Below are 22,607 nucleotides of genomic sequence, written 5' to 3'. Positions count from 1 at the left end.
CGTCCTGTCTCTTGCTTGCATGTGTGTGTGTGTGCTCTCTCTCTCAAGTAAATAAATAAAGTCTTCTTTAAAAAAATGAGTATATTTACTTAGATGGTGTTTTCTGTCTCTTAATTAGGTAGCCCAGAAATTAGTTCAAAGAGGGAAAAAGATGAAACAGCCAAAAAGGGATACTAAAGAGAATACTGAAGAAGCAGCATCCCATAAATGTGGGGAATGTGGAATGGTTTTTCAGAGACGATATGCCCTTATAATGCACACACTGAAACATGAAAGAGCTAGAGATTACAAATGTCCGGTAAGTAACTGGAAAGCTAATTGAAGATGGCTCTAACTTCATGATAAACAAAATGCAGTTCACTGATTCATTGTTATTCTACTACTTGTATTCTCTCAGTAAACACTGAGAGACACTCAGAACACTGTCCCCTTTATATTGCTATGTAAGAGTCATCTTCTGATTTGTATGTCATTTCTTTGATTTCCCCCCCCCACCGTGAGAAAAAAAACCACAAAAAATAGTGATGTATCTTTGCTTCTTCCTGATACTACCCTAGTAAGACAGGACTGAGATTATCATTATAAAAAATTATAAGCTCAGTCTCAGTAGAGCATGTGACTCTTGATCTCAGAGGGTCATGGGTTCGAGCCCCACGTTAAGGGTAGAGACTACTTAAAAAATAAACTTTAAATATTTAAAAATATAAGCTTATAGAAGGGTAAAGAGAACAGAAGAGAAAACCTTAACAACTACATGCTGGCCCCTGATAAATGGAATAATTGATATAGCAGATTTGAAAGGTCTCATTCCCAGGCTTTCAGTGGGGAAAGCTAAGAATCTGTCCAAATTGTATTATAGAAGTACCAAATGCCTCAGGAATTAGTGTTACTAGCTACTTTGAAAGTAGAAGTGAGTCTGGTTGTTAGAAAGTTTTTAAGAAGCAGTTAAATCACCATTGCTCCCTCAGCCAAAGATCAGTCTTCTACTTTCTGGAAGAGAGAAAACCATGACTGCTCTGAGGGTGTATGCACTATACCCAAAACAAACTTAATGAATGTTGAAATTTTTCAAGTTCTCTTAACCTACCAAAGTCCCAGAATATTAGCAGCCAGATTCCTAACCCAAAAACAGGTTTCTCAGAGATGAGAAATCTGAAGCCCAGTAACAAAGGACCTGGAGGGTAGTGCTGAGTAAAGCCTGTGGTTGACAGCTTCCCCCGCACCCACCCAACTTACACAGAAATTCCAGTCAGTTTTTTAACATTTTGAAGTGTGAGTAGATGTCAGGCATCATCAGACTTATAATAAATATTTCAAGAAAGGGGTGCCTGGGTGGCTCAGTGGGTTAAAGCCTCTGCCTTCAGCTCAGGTCATGATCCCAGAGTTCTGGGATCGAGCCCCGCATCAGGCTCTCTGCTCAGCAGGGAGGCTGCTTCCTCCTCTGTTTCTGCCTGCCTCTCTGCCTACTTGTGATCTCTGTCAAATAAATAAACAAAATCTTTAAAAAAAATATTTAAAGAAAAATATTTCAAGAAAAAAGAGCAACTTTGGGGGATCCACAAATAGAAAAGTCTCAGAAAAATTGGAAAATAGACTAAATGTCTCAGAAAATGATGCAAAAAACAAGCTAGAAAATGAGAGTAAAGAAATTTAGACAATTGGTATAGGATGTCTAATATCCAAATAAGAACAGAAGATGGGGAGAAGGAAATCATTGGTGCATTAATGAAAAATATCAGAACTTAAGTTTCCTTTTGAAAAAGGGCATGTTGAATTCCCACAACCATGGATGGAAGTAAATGTATGTCAAGATAAATTACAAAATCTTCAAATCAAGAGATGAAGAAAAAAATCTTATAAATAACGATACAGAAAAAGACCCATAGAAAGGATAAAGGTCAGAATGACTTCAGGCTTTTCAGCAGCAACAATGGAAACTACAAGACAAAGGCATAATGTCTTTAAAATTCTAAAGGGAAGTGATTTCCGCCTTAAAATCAATAGCCAGATTATCAGTTATTTGTGATGGTAGAATAAGAACATTTTTAGACATGCAAGGTATCAAAAGTTTTACCTCCCAAACTCCCTTTGTCAAGAAGCTTATTGGCAGAGGTGTTCCATTAAAATGAGCAAGACCTGGGAAACCGGGAAACATGGGGTCCAATTCTACAGAGTCCAAGCATAGGAAACAACCAGTCCAGGTTGAAACAGGACAAAATGCCTTGACAGAAATCTCTTTCTTAGGGTGATGTCTTTCAGTCTGCTCTTAGTAGATTAACTGAGGGAAGGGTTTGATGATAAATTAGCAGAAAATATAAAGAGAAATAAGCAAAACAGAATAAAAAGGAAAGAGAATCATAGGGTACTATATGACCTGGCTGTAATAATAACTACATCATTGAAAAAATGTGAACACGAAAACTGGTCAAAAAAATTAAGATAACAAGAAGCATCTGCATAGGTGTAGAGAGTGGAGGGGTGAAGGGAGAGAGTCCTCATCCATTATTCATGTTACTTACAGTTACCAAAATAAGCATCATAAGAGAGTAAAAAAAAAAAAAAAAGTGGCAGAAAAGTAATAGACCAAGAAGAATTTTAAGGGTCATTACAGTTTTATCTTTCTCCTTTCTCTAACCCCTAGTTTTCCTGCATATGAATACTTAGTACTCAAATGAGTACTAAGTACTCTCTCTCTCTCTGTCCTACCATTCCTTCTAGACAGACCTGGTCTCCTCGTTGATGCCTTTCTTTATTGCTTCCTTGACTCCCTCTGTGGTTAGATTATAAACCTCTCCAGAGTAGGGGCTAGACCTTGACCCCTTTCATCTTTGTATCTGATACTTAGCATATTGTTTTTTATATAGGGTATGTGTTTATTGATTTGTATAATTTTAACAAAATGGAAATTGAAATAGTCAAGTTTAACATTTGTTACAGAATTACATTTAGATGGAATTTACTTTTTTTGTAGTTGTGTAAAAAACAGTTTCAGTACAGTGCTTCCTTGCGAGCACATCTTATTCGACATACCAGAAAAGATGCACCCACTTCATCCTCTTCCAATTCTATGTCTAATGAGACATCGGGAACATCGTCTGAGAAGGGGAGAACCAAACGAGAATTTATATGTTCCATATGTGGAAGGACGTTACCTAAATTATATTCTCTTCGAATACACATGTTAAAGCATACAGGTGTAAAGCCACATGCATGCCAGGTAAGGCCATGAAGTTTAATTTATTATATAAAGAAGATTTGCACTTAACCGATGATAATACTTATTTTGGAGTCATCCTTATTCCTGCAAAATGTCACAGAGAATTCTAGGACTTTTTCAGTTGCCTGGATTTAAGGGTGTTTCCCAATTGTGTTCTTTCATTTGCTATTTAATTTGTTGTAATTTGAAATTAATCTACTAGGATATACATGCAACTCACTAGGATTCAGGAGATGTACTGGGTGAGAATAACCAATTCATCATCCCATTCATCCCTTTAACCTTCAACAGGACCAGTCTGGATTGGAAAGGAACCCATGGTTTAAACAAATCTCCTTAGCAAAAGTCCTGCCTAAGCTGTGTGCTTTTTAGAGCTGAGGACTGAGACTATTAAATGCCAAAATAAAACTTCTAAGTAAAGAATCCTGTGATTAGCCAGTTTAGGGCTATTTGGAACAGTGAAAAATTTCTAGTAGGCCCTATAGCCTTGTATATAAGCATGATCCATTTTTTCCCCAGTGAAATTTTTAATGATCCTCTCTCTCTCTTTTTTTTAGCTTTTTATTATAAGAGAATAGAATAGACCCTCATGTACCCTTTATCCAGCTTTAGTAGTTATCAACACATAGTCAGCTGTGTTTTATGTATATTGTCACTCACTGTCACACTCCCCCGCCCCCTCATTTCTTTAGAAGCCATGTCCTAAGCATCATGTTATTCATAGACTTGAAAGTAAGTATTAACTGGGCTTCTGGTCTTTTCGTGTAGAACTACTCAAAATGTGTGGTCCATGGAAGATAAGTACAGAAATTGAGAGTAGACATCTAGAAATTATCATAGCAATTGACATTATTGTGACATTTTTATCATATTTAACAAAAAATGGATTGAAGAAAGGAAAAAAAAAAAAACCTCGTTCTTCATCACAGAGTTTGAGAAGCACTGTTCTAGTTGGTATAGCAAGAAATTAGTATATTTTCTTGATTAAGTTCTCATGTCTCTTTTAATAGATAAGGTATACTGTTTACTAGTGACACAAGGATAGTGTGAGGGTCTTTTGTACTGCTTTGAGCTCCTCCAGGGATCACCTGGATGTAAGAAAAGTAGCAATATTTGTTAAGTACTGAGTCAGAAGATGATCAGTCTGCTAATATCCTTGACATTTGTTTCAACTTTCAGTTTGTCATTTTGTTCATAAGTTTTTTTCTTTAAAATGGCATACACTTTCTCTGTCCTCATTCTTCAGAAACAGCCCTGACTTCTCTTTTCTGTTTTACCGGTTTAAACACCTGTGCTGTCTCAGGTCTGTGGAAAGACTTTCATCTATAAGCATGGTCTAAAATTACACCAGAGTCTCCATCAATCACAAAAGCAGTTCCAATGTGAACTGTGTGTTAAGTCATTTGTTACCAAACGGAGTCTTCAAGAACATATGAGTATTCACACAGGTAATAAGAAATTTGTATTGACAAATAATTGACAGTTACACATTATATACTCTTAAGTTACTATTACATTGATTATGCTGTAATTATTTTAGAAATTATATCAGTATACTAATGGCTCTATGTATGCAGTTTTTTATTAATTAAAGTAAGGCTAAAGGTTTTCTTAAATCTAGTTTTAGAGCTGTCTCACTGGTATAAAAATATTCATTGTTTTCCTCAGTATAGAAAAAAGTATACTGAGTATTAAATTATGCATAATTTAGGGGCGCCTGGTGGCTCTGGGTTAAGCCTCTGCCTTCAGCTCAGGTCATGATCTCGGGGTTCTAGGATCAAGCCCCGCATACAGCTCTCTGCTTAGCGGGGAGCCTGCTTCCCCCCAACCCCCATCTACCTCTCTATTTGTGATCTCTCTCTCTTTCTGTCAAGTAAATAAATAAAATCTTTTTTAAAATTTTGTGCATAATTTAGATCCAGGCACTTAAAGAAATGGTCATGCTTTTAAAAAGTTGATGGGGCACCTGGGTAGCTCAAGCATCTGCCTTTGGCTCTGGTCATGATCCTCAGGGTCCTGGGATCAAGTCCTGCTTCGGGCTCCCTGCTCAGTGGGGAGTCTGCTTCTCCCTCTGCTTCTCCCTCTCTCTCTCTCTCTCTCTCTAATTCTCTCTCAAATAAATAAACTTTTTAAAAAAGTAAAGTAATAGGCAGATGCGACTGTCAACATGGTGTAAGGCTTATAATTTTATTAGAATTTTTAGTCCATACATAATTATTTTCCAGTGCTTAAAGTAGTTATGTGGAAATGGCTGTTGAAGGGTATAGTGGCTCTAGAACTTGCATTCAACTCTATATTACTATAGTCCAGATGATTATGCAAGCGCATGACATTCTTTGTGTAGTAGTAACCTTGCTAGTACTGTAGTTGAGAGGAAATAGAGATTTTGACCTTGTTTGTTGTTCTTCTGAGTAGATGACTGCCAAATGTAATAGCTTTTGTGTCCCCTTGATAAAATAACTTCCAAAGTAGGATGTAAATTGTTTTATTGGAAGAACACTTGATTGTTTGATTTATGTTGTGTTTTTTATTTTTTATAGGTGAGTCCAAGTACCTCTGCTCAGTTTGTGGAAAGTCTTTTCACAGGGGCTCTGGACTCAGCAAGCACCTAAAGAAACACCAGCCAAAGCCTGAAGTTCGAGGTTATCATTGTACTCAGTAAGTATTTAATAGGTAAACTGATCAATTTCCTTGTGTTCTTAGTAGATTTATTTGAAAGTTCCCAAAAAAAAATATTTGAGGTCACTCTAGTTGATAACACTATTCTATAATTGAGATTTGCCAAAGGAGTAGAACTTACACACACACACATATGTATATATCTGATGTAATAGATAACGTGAATTAATTAAATAGGAGGAATCCTTTCACAATGGATACATAAACCATTATGATACACATTTTAAATGTCTTATAATTTTGTCAGTTATACCTCTCAGATTCTCTTTTCTCCCTCTTTTTATTTTCCAAAGTCTCCTGAAATCTCTTTTATAATCGAGATAAAACTCACTTAACATACAATTCATCATTTTAAAGTGTACAGTTCACTGACCTTTAGTACCTTTAGTACATTGTGCAGTTAGACATTACCACTGTCTTACTCCAGAATGCCTTCCCATTCAGCCAGGCTGTTAACGACTCTGTCTTGGCCTTCTCTTCCTGTTTGTGCAGAGTCAGCCAGAGATGAGAGCCTAGGGCCTTCTCAGGTTTTCTCTAAATATGTGTTGCCCTGGGCAAGTACGTGGACTTCTCAGTTTCTGGGAGTATGTAAGAGTTTTTCGAAGCCCCTAATGCACCACCATTTCATTCCCCAGCCTTTGCTCCCGAGCCCTTGGTTTGTATAGTGTTTGAACCAACCAGACTTTCCCTGTGCGGCAGAGGCAAATACATTTGCTCTTAAATGTTTTCAGCAGACTTCTCCTTCCCTACAAAGCCCTCTTACCAACATCTAACGATTTATTTTACTATTATATGTTTGCCTGGTTGCTTTACAGTTTTAGTCAGTTTCCAGAGTTCCAGTAAAATTGATTCTCATAGTTTAGGCCAGTTTTGTCTACTGCTTTTGTGGAATAGTGGGCTTGTGGGGCTGCTGATTCTGGATATTTGCTGATGTCACTTTGATCAGTCTTATTATAAAGCAAAGATTTTATTATCAGTAGATTTTTAGTTGCAAGTGAATGAAATCCCAATGTAAACTGGCTTGAAAGAAAGGTAAAGTCTAGGAGTCAAAATGGTTTAAGGTAAATGAGATTCACGCTTATCCGCACTTGATGTCTCCAAGGCTCTCTGGACAAGGCGGTGGCAATGGTTTCAGCCTCCTATCCTCTCAACTCCTAAATCACCAAGCCGTTTTTCTGGTAATTCCTATGTATAGGTGCTGAGATCCATGCCCATCAGATCTGGTTAAGTCATTTGATTATCCCTAATCTGTAAATACAGCCAAGGGAATGGTGCTCTGATTGACTTAGGCCTGAGGCAGTTGCTTCATCCTATCTGTGGTAAACACTGTGGCCTACTCCTAACACATGAACAGAGAAAGGGAGAGGGTAAAAGCAGAGATTTTAGGTGGAGAAAGAAAATCAATGTCTAATAGCCTTTGAGAGCTTTGCGTGGTTCTTCTAAAATGTTTCTAGTGCTAGAAATAAACCAGCAAAGGGAAAAAAGAGAGAGAGGGAGACAAACCAGGAAACAGACTCTGAACTGTAGAGAACAAACTGATGGTTATCAGAGGGGAAGTGGGTAGGGGAATGGATCAAACAGGTGATGGAGATGAAGGAGTGCACTTCTGTAGAGCATGGGTGTTGTATGGAAGTGTTGAATCACTATATTGTACACCTGAAACTAATATTACACTCTATGTTAACTAACTAGAATTTAAATAAAAATTTTTTAAAAATTAAAATGTTGGGGGCACCTGGGTGGCTCAGTGGGTTAAGCCTCTGCCTTCAGCTCAGGTCATGATCTCAGGGTCCTGGGATCGAGTCCCACATCGGGCTCTCTGCTCAGCCGGGAGCCTGCTTCCTCCTCTCTCTCTGTCTGCCTCTCTGCCTACTTGTGATCTCTGTCTGTCAAATAAATAAAATCTTTAAAAAAAAATAAAAAATTAAAATGTTTCCAGTACTCCAGAGCTAAAAACACTTAAAGCCCTGAAGCCTTATTGCAAGATTGGAATAGTAACAAATTCTTGTGTTTTAAATTGGCATATTTTGTAGAGTTCTAGAAACCCATGAGTATACTGAGTCTTGGAAATTTGTTTTAAAAAGAATAAAGTGATTTGATTGGTTGAACTTTATTATTACAGATGTGAAAAAAGTTTCTTTGAAGCTAGAGATCTTCGTCAGCACATGAACAAACATCTTGGTGTGAAGCCATTCCAGTGCCAGTTTTGTGATAAGTGCTATAGTTGGAAGAAAGATTGGTATTCTCATGTGAAGTCTCATTCTGTCACTGAGCCTTACAGGTAAATAAATTTGAGCAGGATCTGAACTTACTTGAGATGGTATATGTACTTGGATTAATTCTTTTGGATGCTTGTGCTTTGGGAAAAAAAATTCGTTTGTTTGTTTGTTTGTTTGTTTTACCCCCATTATAGGTGTAATATATGTGGCAAAGAATTTTACGAGAAAGCATTATTCAGAAGGCATGTAAAGAAAGCTACGCATGGGAAAAAAGGAAGAGCAAAGCAGAACCTAGAACGGGTGTGTGAACAATGTGGAAGAAAATTCACTCAGTTAAGAGAGTATAGGAGACACATGAACAACCACGAAGGTAACTGTACTTAATATTATGTATATATGTAAGTAGATTGAAAAGCATATCCAATAGTGAGTCTCTCTATACCAACCTTCTTGCCTGTTAACCTCATCTTCCTTTGATAAGAGTTGAATCCCATATTATGTGATACTTATTCAAGTGATTGAGGTGATCCTAAACCTGGGTGCCTAGTTATTGTGTACATAGGTAGGTTCCTTCTTTAGTGAGCTTAATATTCTAGGTCAACATTTTTTTTTTAAGATTTTATTTATTTACTTGACAGAGATCACAAGTAGGAAGAGAGGCAGGCAGAGAGAGAGGAGCAGAAATAGGCTCCCCGCTGAACAGAGAGCCCGACACGAGGCTCAATCCCAGGACCCTGGGATCATGACCTGAGCCGAAGGCAGAGGCTTTAACCCACTGAGCCACCCAGGCGCCCCTAGGTGAACATTTTTATGCTGAACTAGACTATTGGAAGCTTCTGTTACCTTATCCTAATATTACAGGATCGCAGGGAAGGTTAAATGAGTCTATGCATGGAAACTCAAAGTTGTCTCTCAGTAACTTCTTTCTCTGGGAACACCTGTGGAGAGATTATATTGCAGAATCTTGTTCATTCTAAGGTACGCCATTAGGTCCTAAGTAAAGATTGCCATAATCCAGATAGAAAAGGGCTATTGGACTTAAAAGCATTATTTATCAGGGAACTTAAATATGTTTTGTTACTTGTACCTTACGCGCACACACACACATACACTTCTCTCTGTCTCCCTTACTCTTTTTTAATAGGAGTCAAGCCATTTGAATGCTTAACATGTGGAGTAGCCTGGGCTGATGCCCGATCTCTAAAACGCCACGTCAGAACACATACTGGTGAACGGCCCTATGTCTGCCCCGTATGTAGTGAAGCCTACATAGATGCTCGAACACTCCGTAAACATATGACTAAATTCCACAGAGATTATGTGCCTTGCAAAATTATGCTGGAAAAAGATACCCTTCAGTTTCATAACCAAGGAACTCAAGTGGAGCATGCTGTTAGTATCTTAACAGCAGACATGCAGGAACAAGAAAGCAGTGGTCCTCAAGAACTAGAGACCGTGGTGGTGACAGGAGAGACCATGGAAGCACTGGAAGCTGTTGCGGCGACAGAAGAGTGTCCGTCAGTATCCACGCTCTCTGACCAAAGCATCATGCAAGTGGTTAATTATGTGTTGGCGCAACAGCAAGGACAGAAGCTCTCAGAAGTGGCAGAAGCTATTCAAACTGTTGAAGTAGAGGTGGCGCACATTTCGGAAGCAGAGTGACTGTAGCGGTGGAGATCAAAAGTGACATCCCATGTGTACTGAACTCACACAACATCTGTTCACACTGCAGTGTGTGACTGTCTGCCCAGAGTTTATAGGTCAAGGCTCTGGGCTGCTTGGTGATGTTTGCATTTCTGAACGGTTTGTCTGGCTAATGGGTTCTATTGAAAGTCCATATACTGTAAAGAAATTGAAAGCAAATCTACTTGATGGCATTGGTTTATCATGATGTACTTTTTATGAATTAATGTTTATAAAGGACTGGACTAAATTAAAAACTGTATAGTTTCATTTGCATTTTGACATTATTATATACTTTGAGTTTAAAAGGCTGCACTAGTCAGATCTTCTTCTCTTTTATTCTCAAAATAGAGAGGTTCTGTGATTTCATTTGCCCTGTTTATAGGTTTAAAAAAATTCTAATATAAAGCATTTTAGTAGGATGCGTAAGTATATTACATTTTTAAAATGCTTCAAATCTGTGATTCTTGACTTACTATTTATTTTAACCCCTTATAAGTCAGGGATGTATTCTATTTTAAAGCACTTAATGAGTTACAAGTTGTAATCAAGTTTGCACAGTATACTTAACCTAGATGGGGAACCCTTAAGTAAATAGCTGATTTTTTAAAATGCCATTAAAATGCATGAAATGCCTATTAAAGCCTTACTGTATACTATCTCTTCAAGGCAAGTAAATTGACCATGAGCAAAGAACACTGTTATTAACACTGTTGATGGGAAATTTCTCCTTGATAACATGGGACAATGAATGAAAAAAAAAATCTCATTCTTTTGCTGAAGAATGAACAATTTAAAACTAGATTTGGTATGTTTGCAGCTTTTGTATCATGTTTAATTGTTCAATTTTGTTGAAAAACTGCAATTTAGAAATAGGATAGCAATACGGACCTCTACAGTGGTCCTGTGTGGATACTGTATAATTGTCAAGTAACTTCAGAATATTGAAAAGTCTTCAAGTCAGCCCTCATTTTAGTATACTATATAACGAAGTTAATTGATTATGGTCCACCAAATTGTTGAAAGTAAATTATTTTTAAAAGTTACGTGAGAATTATTAATTTGTGTGTTTGATTTTTAAATTCCCACTTCTAGAAGCTATCCAGTTTTCTGACCTTCAAAATAACCTGGGGGAGATGCCTCATTTCTCTCCTGTAGGAAACTACCACTCAAACTATAATTGTTAAAATTAAACTTTTTAAGTATTAGAAGCTAATATAAGGTATAAAATGAAGATTTAAGCAAAATCACATGTAAATCATTCCTAAAGCACAAGAAAAGAATGTGCCTTGATGTACATATATTATTAAGATACTTATTCCAGTTTACTTTAAAAAATGGCTGAAAAGATAAAGACTAAATGTGATGCCATGCATGCATTATACCTGCATATGTAATATTTGCATTTGCAAATTTCCCATTGTTCCTATAGCTGTGTGGCTGACTTTCAATTTTAAGTGAATTGACATACAGTCTATAACTTTATAATGGCTGCTTGTTTATCATACCTTTCAGTTAGTGAAAATGTATTTCAACCTAACTAAAATTTGGAATTGTGTCTTTTATGTTCCATCTTCACCATTGTTACTAGATTTAGTTAATTGTATAAGACCATTAATGTATGTCCAAAATTGTAAATAAAAGATGTTGAATCTTGTTTAAAAGCATAAGCTTTGGAGTTGACCTTGTCACTTTTCTCTTCATAACTCAGTTGCTGTCATAAATCAGTTATGTTAGTAAAGTTAATCCATTTTTAAAGGCAAGGGGAATTGAATACATTAAAAAATAACTGTTGGGTGAAAACATATTAAAACTTCTTACTCATAAACAAAATTTTCCCACAAAATTGGAAGTAGTGTGATTTACTAAATGTGTAGAGTTACAGGGTTACCGGTAGGCTCAGTTGGTAGAGCATGTGACTCTTGGTCTTGAGGTAGTGAGTTCAAGCACCATGTTGGGCGTGACTTTTTACAAAATGTGTAGAATTACATAAGTCCGTGTAGAAAAAAGTGTTAAGGTTGCAAAAATTCAGTTTTATGTTGCCATGGGGGAAACTTCTGTATTTAATTTACAGTTCTTTCTTAGAAACATGCATTGCTTTGTTGTCAGGTGACTCTCCCCTAATTGTGTGGGGACCCCTGGTTAAATGTACTTACTACTCCTGCTGCCAAGCAGATTGAGTCACAGCTGTTAGTCACTGAAAGGTATGAATTGATAACAATGAATTAATTCTCTGACATGGGTTTTAATCTGTTTTATTAACAGTGGCTATATACAGAATTTCACAAGGTTGCCTAAACTGCTGGACTTTTTAAAACTAATCCAAACGTTCAGTGTTTTGTCTTTTTTGATGCATTGATGCAAACTCTGTGCATGCATGATATTTCCTGCTCATGATTCTTCTTGTCAAACCTGTAATCTCTTGGAAATTCCTAAACAGTTTTACATCTAATGTTTGGAACATACGTAAATAAAAGCCTTTGCTTCCTCTTGATCCTATATATTGATCAATTAGAGTTTGTAGAAGCTTATGGAGCAAAGATGCATAAGTAACATTTTTTTAAAAGATTTACTAATTTTTTTGACAGAGAGAGCACAAGCAGGCAGAACAGCAGGGAGAGGGAGAGGCAGAAGCAGACTCCCCGCCAAGCAGGGAGCCCGATGCAGGGCTCGATCCCAGGCCCCTGGCATCATGACCTGAGCTGAAGGCAGATGCTTAACGACTGAGCCACCCAAGCACCCCTAACTAACTTATTTAATCAGTTTAAATATACCATGCTTATAATGTATTACTTGACATTTTGAAGTTTAAATACGACTGCTTACTGAATTTTTCCTCAAGAGTCTTAGGGGATTTTGGAGTATGAACTTACCTCCAATAGGGCCTCATCTTTGGGAAGCCTGTGCCACCCTCATAGGTTGAAGGATGTGTCCTTCCAGATCATTTTTGTATTCGCTTCCGCTAGGTTGCTCCAAGAGTGTTCATGGTTAGGAACTATTTTTATATTAATTCTCTGACTATGGTTTCCTGGACCAGCACCTGTAAATTTGAACTTCAGGCCAGTTTGAGAGCAAGCTGGCTATTCTAAATCTTCAAGGGAGGCTTTTGCCCACCGACAGGCCAAGCTGGGATGGACAAATACCCGTATCTGCCTGGACTGGTGAACTGAGTTTTTTTCCTGACTGTTCTTTCACTGAAGATGTAGCTGTTCAGTAGTCCCATTGTTCTGTTTTGTTTCCTTTTTAAGTAGGCTCCCTGCCCAACTTGGGGCTTGAACTCACAACCCTGAAATCAAGAGTCACGTGCTCTACCAGCTGAGCCAGCCAGGAGCTCTGATGGGTCTCAGTATTGTGTTTAATTTCTTTTTCCAATTTCTGTAGACCTAAATGCTGATGGCATTGCCTTCTAGCTATCACAAGCCCCCCTCTGAGACTGCCCATCCTGTCTACCACAAGACTACTACTTCAAGTTCAACTCTGTTTCCTCTTATCTGGGGATTCTAGGACATTTCCTTTCTTACAAACTTAGTATTATGACTTTCAAAGGAGTTTGTTACATTTTATCAAGTGGAGAGTTAATTTCATGTATTTTGACCTCTTCCAAAGTCTGGAACCAAATATCATCTCTTTAAATATTTTCCCTTCTGGTTACTTCATATTTCTGTAAGTTTTACTTCTACCCTCAATACCTCTTTCATTTTCCCCATCTTTTTCTCACTTCCTGATAACCTTCTTGGAGTTCCTCAACCTAATCTGTAACTATTCTTACTCAATTATCTCTTCTTCATTTTAAAATTGTATTTCTTATCTTAGTATTTCCAATTAGTTCTTCATTTTCCTGCTTCCCTTTTCCATTCATCTTATCTTGCTGTTTGGGTGTGTTCTGTTCATTTTAAACTCTTACTGTGTCTATTCTGTGTGCTCTGCAAAAAAAAAAAAAAAGAAAGTATGTGTATATACCACAACTTGACTCTTCCACCATTGATGGATATTTGAGTCCTGTTCAGTTTGGTGTTATCCTGAGGAATGAAAGATTTTTATCCTCTTGGTACATACATGGGCATGCATTTCTTTTGGATACATAACTTAAGAGTAGAATTTGAGTTACTTGGATTTGTAAACCAAAATATTTCCCAAAGAAGTTATACCAATGTACTCTCACCAGTTGTGGCTGCTCTGTGTGCTTAGTACTTACTTGAGCCATTCTGAGATGAGTGTGCTTAGTATCCCATGTAGTTTTAATTTACACTTCCCAGATGACTAGTAAAGCTGAACTCCTTTTCATTTATTTGTTGGCCATTTAGTAGCCTTTTTATGAGGCAATTGAATATCTTACCTATTTTCTACTTCTTTCTGAAAACAAGCTGCTTTGCAATTGCCATCTCCTCTATTTTAGAGCTTGTCTTTTCATTCTGTTAATTGTATCGGTTGATGAATGTTAAGTCTTTAATTTTAATGCGGTCCAGTTTATAAGCTTTTTTATGGTGTAGATTTCCCAACTGTGCACACAATTTTCTGAATACTCTGATTTTTTCCCATTGTTCAGCCATGCCATTTTATAAATGAAAGGTACATACATACGTAGATTTCTTTCTGGAATCTCTTCTGCTTCTTTGCTTTATTTCTGTACGCTTGCACCAATTCCTTGCAATACCAAATTGCAACAATACTAAATCCTTATAGTACTTGCGACTACACTATCTTAATACTGTAGGTTTATAGTAATTTTAATATCTGATAGAGTAAACCCTCCCACTTTGTTCTTATTTCAGATTGTCTTGCATATTCTTTAACTATAAATTCTATAATGAATTTACCAATTTCTACAATAAAATCCTGTTGGGATTTTGACTGGAATTGCATCAAACTTCTAGATCCATTTGGAGAGAATTGGTATCTTTCCAATAACTGAATTTTCATTCCATGAACGTATTTCTTCACTTATGTAAGTCATCTTCTATATAACTAATAATGTTTATAACTTCTATATGACTAAATAATGTTTTAGTTTGTGTAAACCTTTTAGATACATTTTTATGCAATGGGCAAAAGCTGTCCACAAAAAGCTAGAGCAAAACATTCTAAAAGGTGAAATGTTTAAAATTTTCTGACATAGGAAGTAAGACCTTTTATCCAACAACCTTTCTAAATTCCCTTATTAATTTAGTTTTTTCTTTCTCCATACCCAATTATGTTATTTGGAAATAAGTTTTATTTCTCCTATTCCAATTCTAGCTTGCCTTATTGCTTTCTATAAGACCTCCGATACAATGTTAAGTTGGTGTGATAGTTGGCATCCTTTTTTCCCATCTCAGAGTGAAAATCTGAAATTAACATGGTGAGGCAGATAGCTTCAGAATGGAGGCTTATTGCCAGAAAAACCAACCATGTGATTAGAGAGTTAGAATTTTAGCTCCACCCCACAATCTCCAGAGGGGAGGGGGTCTCCAGCACCTAATTCATTAATTAACCATGCTCACGTAATGTAGCCTCCACAAAACCTAGACTTGGAGAGTTCCTTGTTGCTGAACATATAGCAGTACTAGGTGGGTGTCACACCCCAACCACACGGATAGAAGGTCTTGTGCTCCTGCCTTCCAGACCTTGCCCTATAGATCTCTTCCACGTGGCTTTTCCTGGGTTGTATCCTTTATAATAAAACTGTAATTTTAAGTATAACACTTTAAGTGAGTTCTGTGATTTGTTCTAAGTTATCAAAGGAGAAGCTCCATAGAAGCCCCCAAATTTGTAGTCAGCCAGGCAGAAGAGTGGGTGGTTCAGGGAAATCCAAGACTTGCAGCTGGCATCTGAAGCAGCCGCAGTAGTCCTATGGGACTGAGCTCTTCACTTGTGGGGTCTGTGCGAATTCTGGGTCTTGTCATAAATTAATTGTATGTAAAAGTCTGTGGTGTTTCAAACAAAACCTCTCCTTCCCCAACCGTCTCTCAGTGAGGTGGAGACACCACTCTGATCTCTCACTGGCTCCCAGTCAGAGGGCTATTTATCTGGGAGGATCAGGACATCAGTATTCCTCACTCTGCCCCCAGCTGTCTGTTTCTGAGCTAAGGCTGGTTATGTGTGTTTGAGAGGTGGTGTTTCCCCTCTTCCATCCAGCCACCACTTGTGGAACAGAGGTTCTACCTGGGGCAAGGTGAGCTGAGAATACTGAGGCTCTGACCACTGTTGTCTCTGTTCATGAGGTGGTGGTTGCCTTTCTTAAATGATTTTTCTTGAACACATGTCTTTCATTTGGTGCTTGGCCATGTCAAGATACTTTAAATGGTTGCTTTTATATTTGTTTTTACAATTTTCACTGGTTTCATTGCACAACTCATCTATTATACAAGTTGATCCTCTTCCCAATCATTTTCAGTATTTCAGTATTCTTTTCAGGTGCACATGGAATATTCTTCAGAACAAATCACATGTTTGGCCATAAAACAAGACTCAATAAATTTAAGACTGAAATAGTATCAAGTAATTTTTTGACCACAACTGTATGAAACTAGAAATCAATTATAAGAGAAAAGCTAGAAAAAACATAAACACATGAAGGCTAAACAGTATGTTACTAAACAACCGATGGGACAACAACGAAAGTAGAAAAGATAAAGAAAAAGAAAAGATTTTATTTCTTTATTTGAGAAGGGGAGAAAATGAGCAGGGTGGGGGTGGAGGGAGAGGGAGAAGCAGACTCCCCACTGAGCAAGGAGACTGATGTAGGGCTCGATCCTGGGACTCTGGCATCTTGACCTGAGATGAAGGCAGTTGCCCAACTGAGCCAACCAAGTGCTCAGCAGCTGCTTTGTCTTAAATTACTCCTATCAGAGAGTGTAAGGTCTCTGGTAAAAGTGATGATTCTAATTTTCTTCCTTAGGGCAACACATAGCCAATGCCTGCCATAGTATTAAATGGACTAGAATGAGAATTTTTTTTTAATAGTGCTTTCTTAAATATTTATTTGACAGAGAGAGCACAAGCAGGGGCAGAGGGAGAGAGAGAAGCAGACTCCCCACTGAGCAGGGAGCCTAATGTGGGGCTCAATCCCAGGACCCCAGGATGACTTGGGCCAAAGGCAGACGCTTAACGGACTAAGTCACCCAGGCACCCTGAGAAAAAATATGTTTAAAAGCTGGGAAAAGTGACTTTTTTTCCCTCCAAGTGATCCTCTGAGAGTATAACTACACTGAAATCCTGTCCTGAGAAATTTGCTTGTTATATATGTATGATATATATATATGTATATGTATATATGTATGAATGTTTATACACAGTTAATATACATACAGAGCACTACAGTAGTGTTAGAATATTCTGGGGGTTTTATATCCAATTGAGTATTATATTTATGGTGGAGAGGCACTTTGTGACTGAGTTAAACCACTGCTCACGCCTTGGGATTTTTTTTTAATAAACTTTTTCAAAAGAGCAGTTTTAGGTTCATAGCAAATTTGAGTAGAAAAGTAGAGTTCCCATACATTCTGTCCCCACAGATACACCTTTTCACTCTGAGTATGCATCTTCCCTGGGGCACCTGGCTGGCTCCATCAGTAGAGCATAAAACTCTTGACCTGGGGGGTTGTAAAGTTGGAGCCCTACACTGGGTTTACAGATTACTTAAAAATAACATCTTTAAATTAAAAAAAAAAAAAAATTGCATCTTCAGGGATGCCTGGCTGGCTCAGTTAAGTGTCTGCCTCTTGATTTTGGCCCAGGTCATGATATTGAGCCCTGTGTCGCTTAATTATCTCTCTACCTCTTTCTCCACCTCTACCTCTCAAAAAAAGAAAGAAAAGCGTCTTCAGTTAGATTTGCTTTAATCATTTGGTAATGTTTCAACATCTAATTAGTACTTATTATTCTTTCAATGTTACTTTGTTTGCATTACTGGATTTCAAGTGTTCTGCTTGTTTTGATTCTTTTTTCTTATAGTCAAGGTACATATATAGGAAGTTTGTTTTATTGAGGCATGGTTATGTGGCTAAATTCACAGTTCTATTGATCTATCCAAAACTTCTATCAACTATGATTTAGTTATGGAACTCTGAAAGCAAGAAGCAGAAATAAACCAACTCCAGGTGTTTGACCAGCATGAAATCAGGACAGTACTAGGCTCCTAGTGAAATGCGACTTGTGGTGCATTTGGATGACATACCGATCAGTGAGAGGCGCATAGTTCAGATAACTTTTCCTGCAGTAAAGTTATAGTGGTTATCCTCTGTATTTTACATAGTACACAACAGTTCTTATTTTTTTTTTAATATTAAGCAATGTGAATTCAATGGATACTGCAGATAAAGTACTCCGAGAAGATTTACCTTCAGGAAAAAAAAGATTTGAGGTAACACCACTCTTGGACTATATAAAAAAATGTACACAGCTATGAATTATTTCTGTGTCCATGTACAATAATTAAATGGTCATCTACTGTGATGTGGGTCAAAGCTTTTGGTCTAAGCAAGTTCTCACATAGAGGCACCTGGGCGGCTCAGTGGGTTAAGCATCTCCCTTTGGCTCAGGTTGTGATCCCAGGGTCCCGGAATCAAGTCCCATGTTGGGCTCCTTGCTCAATGGGGAGCCTACTTCTCCCTCTGCCTGCCACTCCCCTAAGCTTGTGCTCTGACAAATCTTTTTTTAAAAAGAAAAGTTCTCACATATCTAATTCAGACATGCTAGAATAACAGCAAACCTAATTCACCTTATTTAGGGATGCCTCTACTCCCACCCCTTTCTCCAATGATTCAAGTAATGTAGGATCAATGTAGGAAATTTGAAAAGTATAGGACAATGAAAAGAAGTAAAAAAAAATGAAAATAAAAACAAAAAGCAACAATTCGTGCTAGCCAACAATGATTCCTGTGGGGGCGGAAGGGTACATATTACCAGGTATTTGTTATGCAGTTGAATCAGGGATTCCCAAAATTTGTCTTCACTGTTGATGGTGGGCACCTTGGTATGCTGCTCCTCCCAGCAGCAGCCACACCTTCTCCTCAAAGATCTGAAATTTGGCCTCTGAGTCCCTCCTCTAAAATGTTAGATCTTTCCCTTGTTCACTTACTCCCTATGCCCTAAGGTGGGAGATGGTCCCAGCAGTTGCTACTTCTGCTACACCTCAAAGTTCTCACAGTAATCTTTATGTTGATCTTTATGTTGACTGGGGATGGTGTTACATTCCCATAAATCCACTAGAGTTGGAAATAATGTTAAGTCAAACTTGCATTTAATACACCTAACCTACTAAATACCAGAGCTTAGCTTGGCCTAACTTAAAGGTGCTCACAACACCTACATTAGCCCACAGTTGGGCAAAACCATCTAACACAGAATCTACTGTATAATGAAGTGTCTAATATCTCATGTAATTTATTGAATACTACACTGAAAGCAAAAAACAGAATGGTTGGGCGCCTGGGTGGCTCAGAGGGTTGAGCCTCTGCCTTTGGCTCAGGTCATGGTCCTCGGGTCCTGGGATCGAGCCCCACATCAGGCTCTCTGCTCAGTGGGGAGCCTGCTTCTCCCTCTCTCTCTCTGCCTGCTGCTCTGCCTACTTGTGATCTCTGTCAAATAAATAAATAAAATCTTAAAAAAAAAAAAAAAAACAGAATGGTTGTATGTGTACAGAATAGTTTTAAGTGTATTGTTTACTCTTTTTAACTAATGGCTGACAGGGAGCTTGCTACATACTGCCAGCCCAGGAAAAGATAAAAAAATCAAAGTTCAAAGTAATGTTTCTATTGAATGTGTGTGTGTGTGTGTGTGTAATATATATAATATACACATTTTTTAGTTTAATCTCTACACCCAACATGGGTCTCAGACTCATGACCCTGTGATGAGTCACATGCTCTTCTGACTGAGCCACTAGACAGGTGCCCCAAACATGTATCACTGTGCACCATCATGAAGCTGAAAAAAAAGTCAAACCATTGGTAAGGTGGGGACAGTCTGTATTAGTTTTCCCTTGTTGATATAATCCTGAAAAAGCCTTTGACAAAATTCAACAACCATCCCTGATAAAAAGCACTTCAGAAAATAGGAACTGATGGATATTTTTAACATGCTAAAATATGTTTAGTCCTAAAGCCAGCATCTTATTTAACGGTAAAACACTGGAGACATTTCTACTGAGAACAAGAACAAGGCAAGGGTGCCTGTTATTTCTCTTATTCAATACTGTACCAGCAGTATTAAGGAATACAGTTAGGCAAGAAAAACTAATTAGAGGCACAAAAATTGGTAAAGAAGTAAACCCAATTCTATTTGCAGGTGGTATGATGATACACCTGAGAAATCCTAGAGAAACAATGATAAAACTCAATAAAAGCATTCAGTAAGAGAGCAAGACAGAATTAACATACAGAAATTGCCTTCATATCCTAAACCAACCAGCACACAATGACAGAGAAAACTCCATTTCAATAACAATAAAGTATTGAGGACTAAGCTTACAGTATGTCAAACGTATATGAGAAAAAACTTAAAACACCCCAGGAAGACACAAAAGCAAAATTCTCTTGATTATGATGGCTTATTATCACAAAGATATCAGTTAACTAAAGTTAGATCCTGATCTCACAAATGCACAAGAATATACTCCAAATTAGTAGCAACTTACTTAAATTAAAAAAAAAAAAGAAATAATACAAAAACACAAGAAAAACTGTAATATCAGTATAGAGAAAGGCTTTCTAAATATGAACATAAAATTGAGAGGCAATAAAAAATTAAGGGGTTTACTACATAAAAAATGAAAGCTTTCTGCACTGCAAAAAAAAAAAAAAAACAAAAACAAAAACAAAACCAAAAAACACACTGAAATCAAAGCCAAAAGACAATTAATTGGGAAAACTGTAACACATCAAAGATAAAGAGTTAGTATATAAGGAATTCTTAAAATTTGAGAAAGGACCAAAAACCCATAATAAAATGGGAATGGACATCAACAGACTATTCATAAAGATATTCAGATGGCCCTTGGCCCTTAAATATGGAGGATACCCTACCTCATTCATAGCTAGAGATGCAAATCAAAACTAATCTGAAATACCATGTTTTACCTATCTGATTTGGCAAAAATTTTAAAGGATGACCTAAACATCCTGTTGGCACAGCTGTGAAAAGAGGCACACACTCTTTTTCTGGTGGGAAAACAAACTTGGTACAACCCTTTCAGAGGAGAATTTGGCAAAATCTAACAAAAGTACATATACACTTATATTTTGATTCAGAAATCCTATTTCTGGGAATTTACCTGAAGGAAGATACCTCACAACAGTATGAAAATACACATGTACAAGGTTATTCGATTATAGCATTGTAATGGCAAAATACTGGAAATGACCTAAATGCCCATACATAGAAGAGTAATTGCATAAACTATAGTATATTCACACTACATAGCTGTTAAAAATGTTTTTGGAGTAAAACCTCCATGAACTGGTATAGTCACTGTAAAGTAGGAAAAAACCACCAAAATGTAAAAAAGAGTTAACTATAACATGCCATGCTATGCATCATGTAAGAAAAAAAAAAAGGGAAAAAATAACCACTCATCTATTTATTCAAAAGAGACATAGGAAGGATAAAACAGAAACCAGAAATAGATTACCTATAGGGGATAGGTGCAAACAGGATAGAAAGGCTAGGAGAAAGAGAAAGAGCTAGGAAAGATAGGAAGAAAGAAACTACACACTTATTGTATAGTTCCAACTTCTAGAACTATTTTAGTATTTTACATACAAAAAAACCCCATGAAAATTAGCACAGAATGGGCAGCATTCATTATGAAACACAAACAAAAACCAGTTAACTAATTTCATTACAAATGAGTAGCATAACCATACCGAAAGGGTAACAGAAAAGAAGCTACATTACTTTGTAAAACAGTATTTTGATTATGAACTTTAAGACTAAAGAAAAGGAACTATACACAAATACTGCACAGGTTGGTAGGCTGTTTTTTCACTGGTAAATATATGGTTAGTAATTATGAAAGTACTTTATGTGTATTCTAGAAATTGGCAAATAAAAGTAAACATATTACAGTGGATTTCTTGGTATTGGATAAGTTTCAAATACAGGAAGATTAGAATGAATTCTGGAGTTGGGTCTGGTAGGGGAAATAGCAATATGAATTAATGGAAATACACGTACATATAATATATACATACATATACGCACATACATATTGATCTAGAAATAAATATAGATGTGTACATTACAGACACTTTCTAGCTCTGTTAAGCAGGCTAGAAGCAACGGTACCTCAGTATCAATGACCACATCTAGTACTGATTTTGATTTCTAAACACCATTGTTTCTAGAAGGAACCATGGATGCTTAGAGAAATCACTAATTCCAGGGCTGGAAAAGAGAAAATCCAAGATGGGTGCAGTGTATCTTTTGGTGCCAGAAATTAAGGAAGTGTTAAAAGGACAGAGAGATCAAAAAGACATGAGGGTCAACTGAAAGGGGTTTGTATGGGCAAGCCTGGGACATTCTGAACTACAAAATAAATAATGGGTTGTAACCTAAAGAATAATATAAGGATACACGGGACTATTATCAGTAAAATAAATAAATAATGAAGAGGGGGCTTTCTCATAGCAGAATTTCAACTACTAAAAGCAGAAGAGATGTTGGGAATAGCAAACCATCACTTGGCAAATACTATACTAACAACTGTTTCAGGAAAGAACCATGAATGCCTGCCCTATTAGTGGCCAATAGTATGAGAAACAGGGTACTTACACAGTCCCAAGAATTTCCCCACAAGATACTTACTAATTACAAAGAAAACAGTAATTTGA

General features: G+C 37.2%; 1 protein-coding gene across 1 annotated transcript in view; it reads left to right on the top strand.

Moving 5' to 3' along the window:
* The window catches only part of ZBTB11 (zinc finger and BTB domain containing 11), a 30,037-nt gene extending 18,569 nt beyond the window's left edge, over positions 1-11,468 (top strand). Inside the window, exons 5-11 of the mRNA XM_032852079.1 lie at positions 119-298; positions 2,972-3,217; positions 4,521-4,665; positions 5,758-5,875; positions 8,019-8,177; positions 8,310-8,485; positions 9,260-11,468. Of these exons, the coding sequence (XP_032707970.1) occupies positions 119-298; positions 2,972-3,217; positions 4,521-4,665; positions 5,758-5,875; positions 8,019-8,177; positions 8,310-8,485; positions 9,260-9,777 (1,542 nt within the window). The 3' untranslated portion in view covers positions 9,778-11,468. The remainder of the gene's footprint in view (positions 1-118; positions 299-2,971; positions 3,218-4,520; positions 4,666-5,757; positions 5,876-8,018; positions 8,178-8,309; positions 8,486-9,259) is intronic.
* Positions 11,469-22,607: the final 11,139 nt, after the last annotated feature.

This window comes from Lontra canadensis, unplaced genomic scaffold (genome assembly GCF_010015895.1).
Source record: "Lontra canadensis isolate GAN:19392208 unplaced genomic scaffold, GSC_riverotter_1.0 scaffold6, whole genome shotgun sequence".
In the NCBI taxonomy this organism is placed as follows: Eukaryota; Metazoa; Chordata; class Mammalia; order Carnivora; family Mustelidae; genus Lontra; species Lontra canadensis.
Note: the sequence above shows the minus strand (reverse complement) of the source record. Positions and strands in the feature narration are given on the sequence as shown.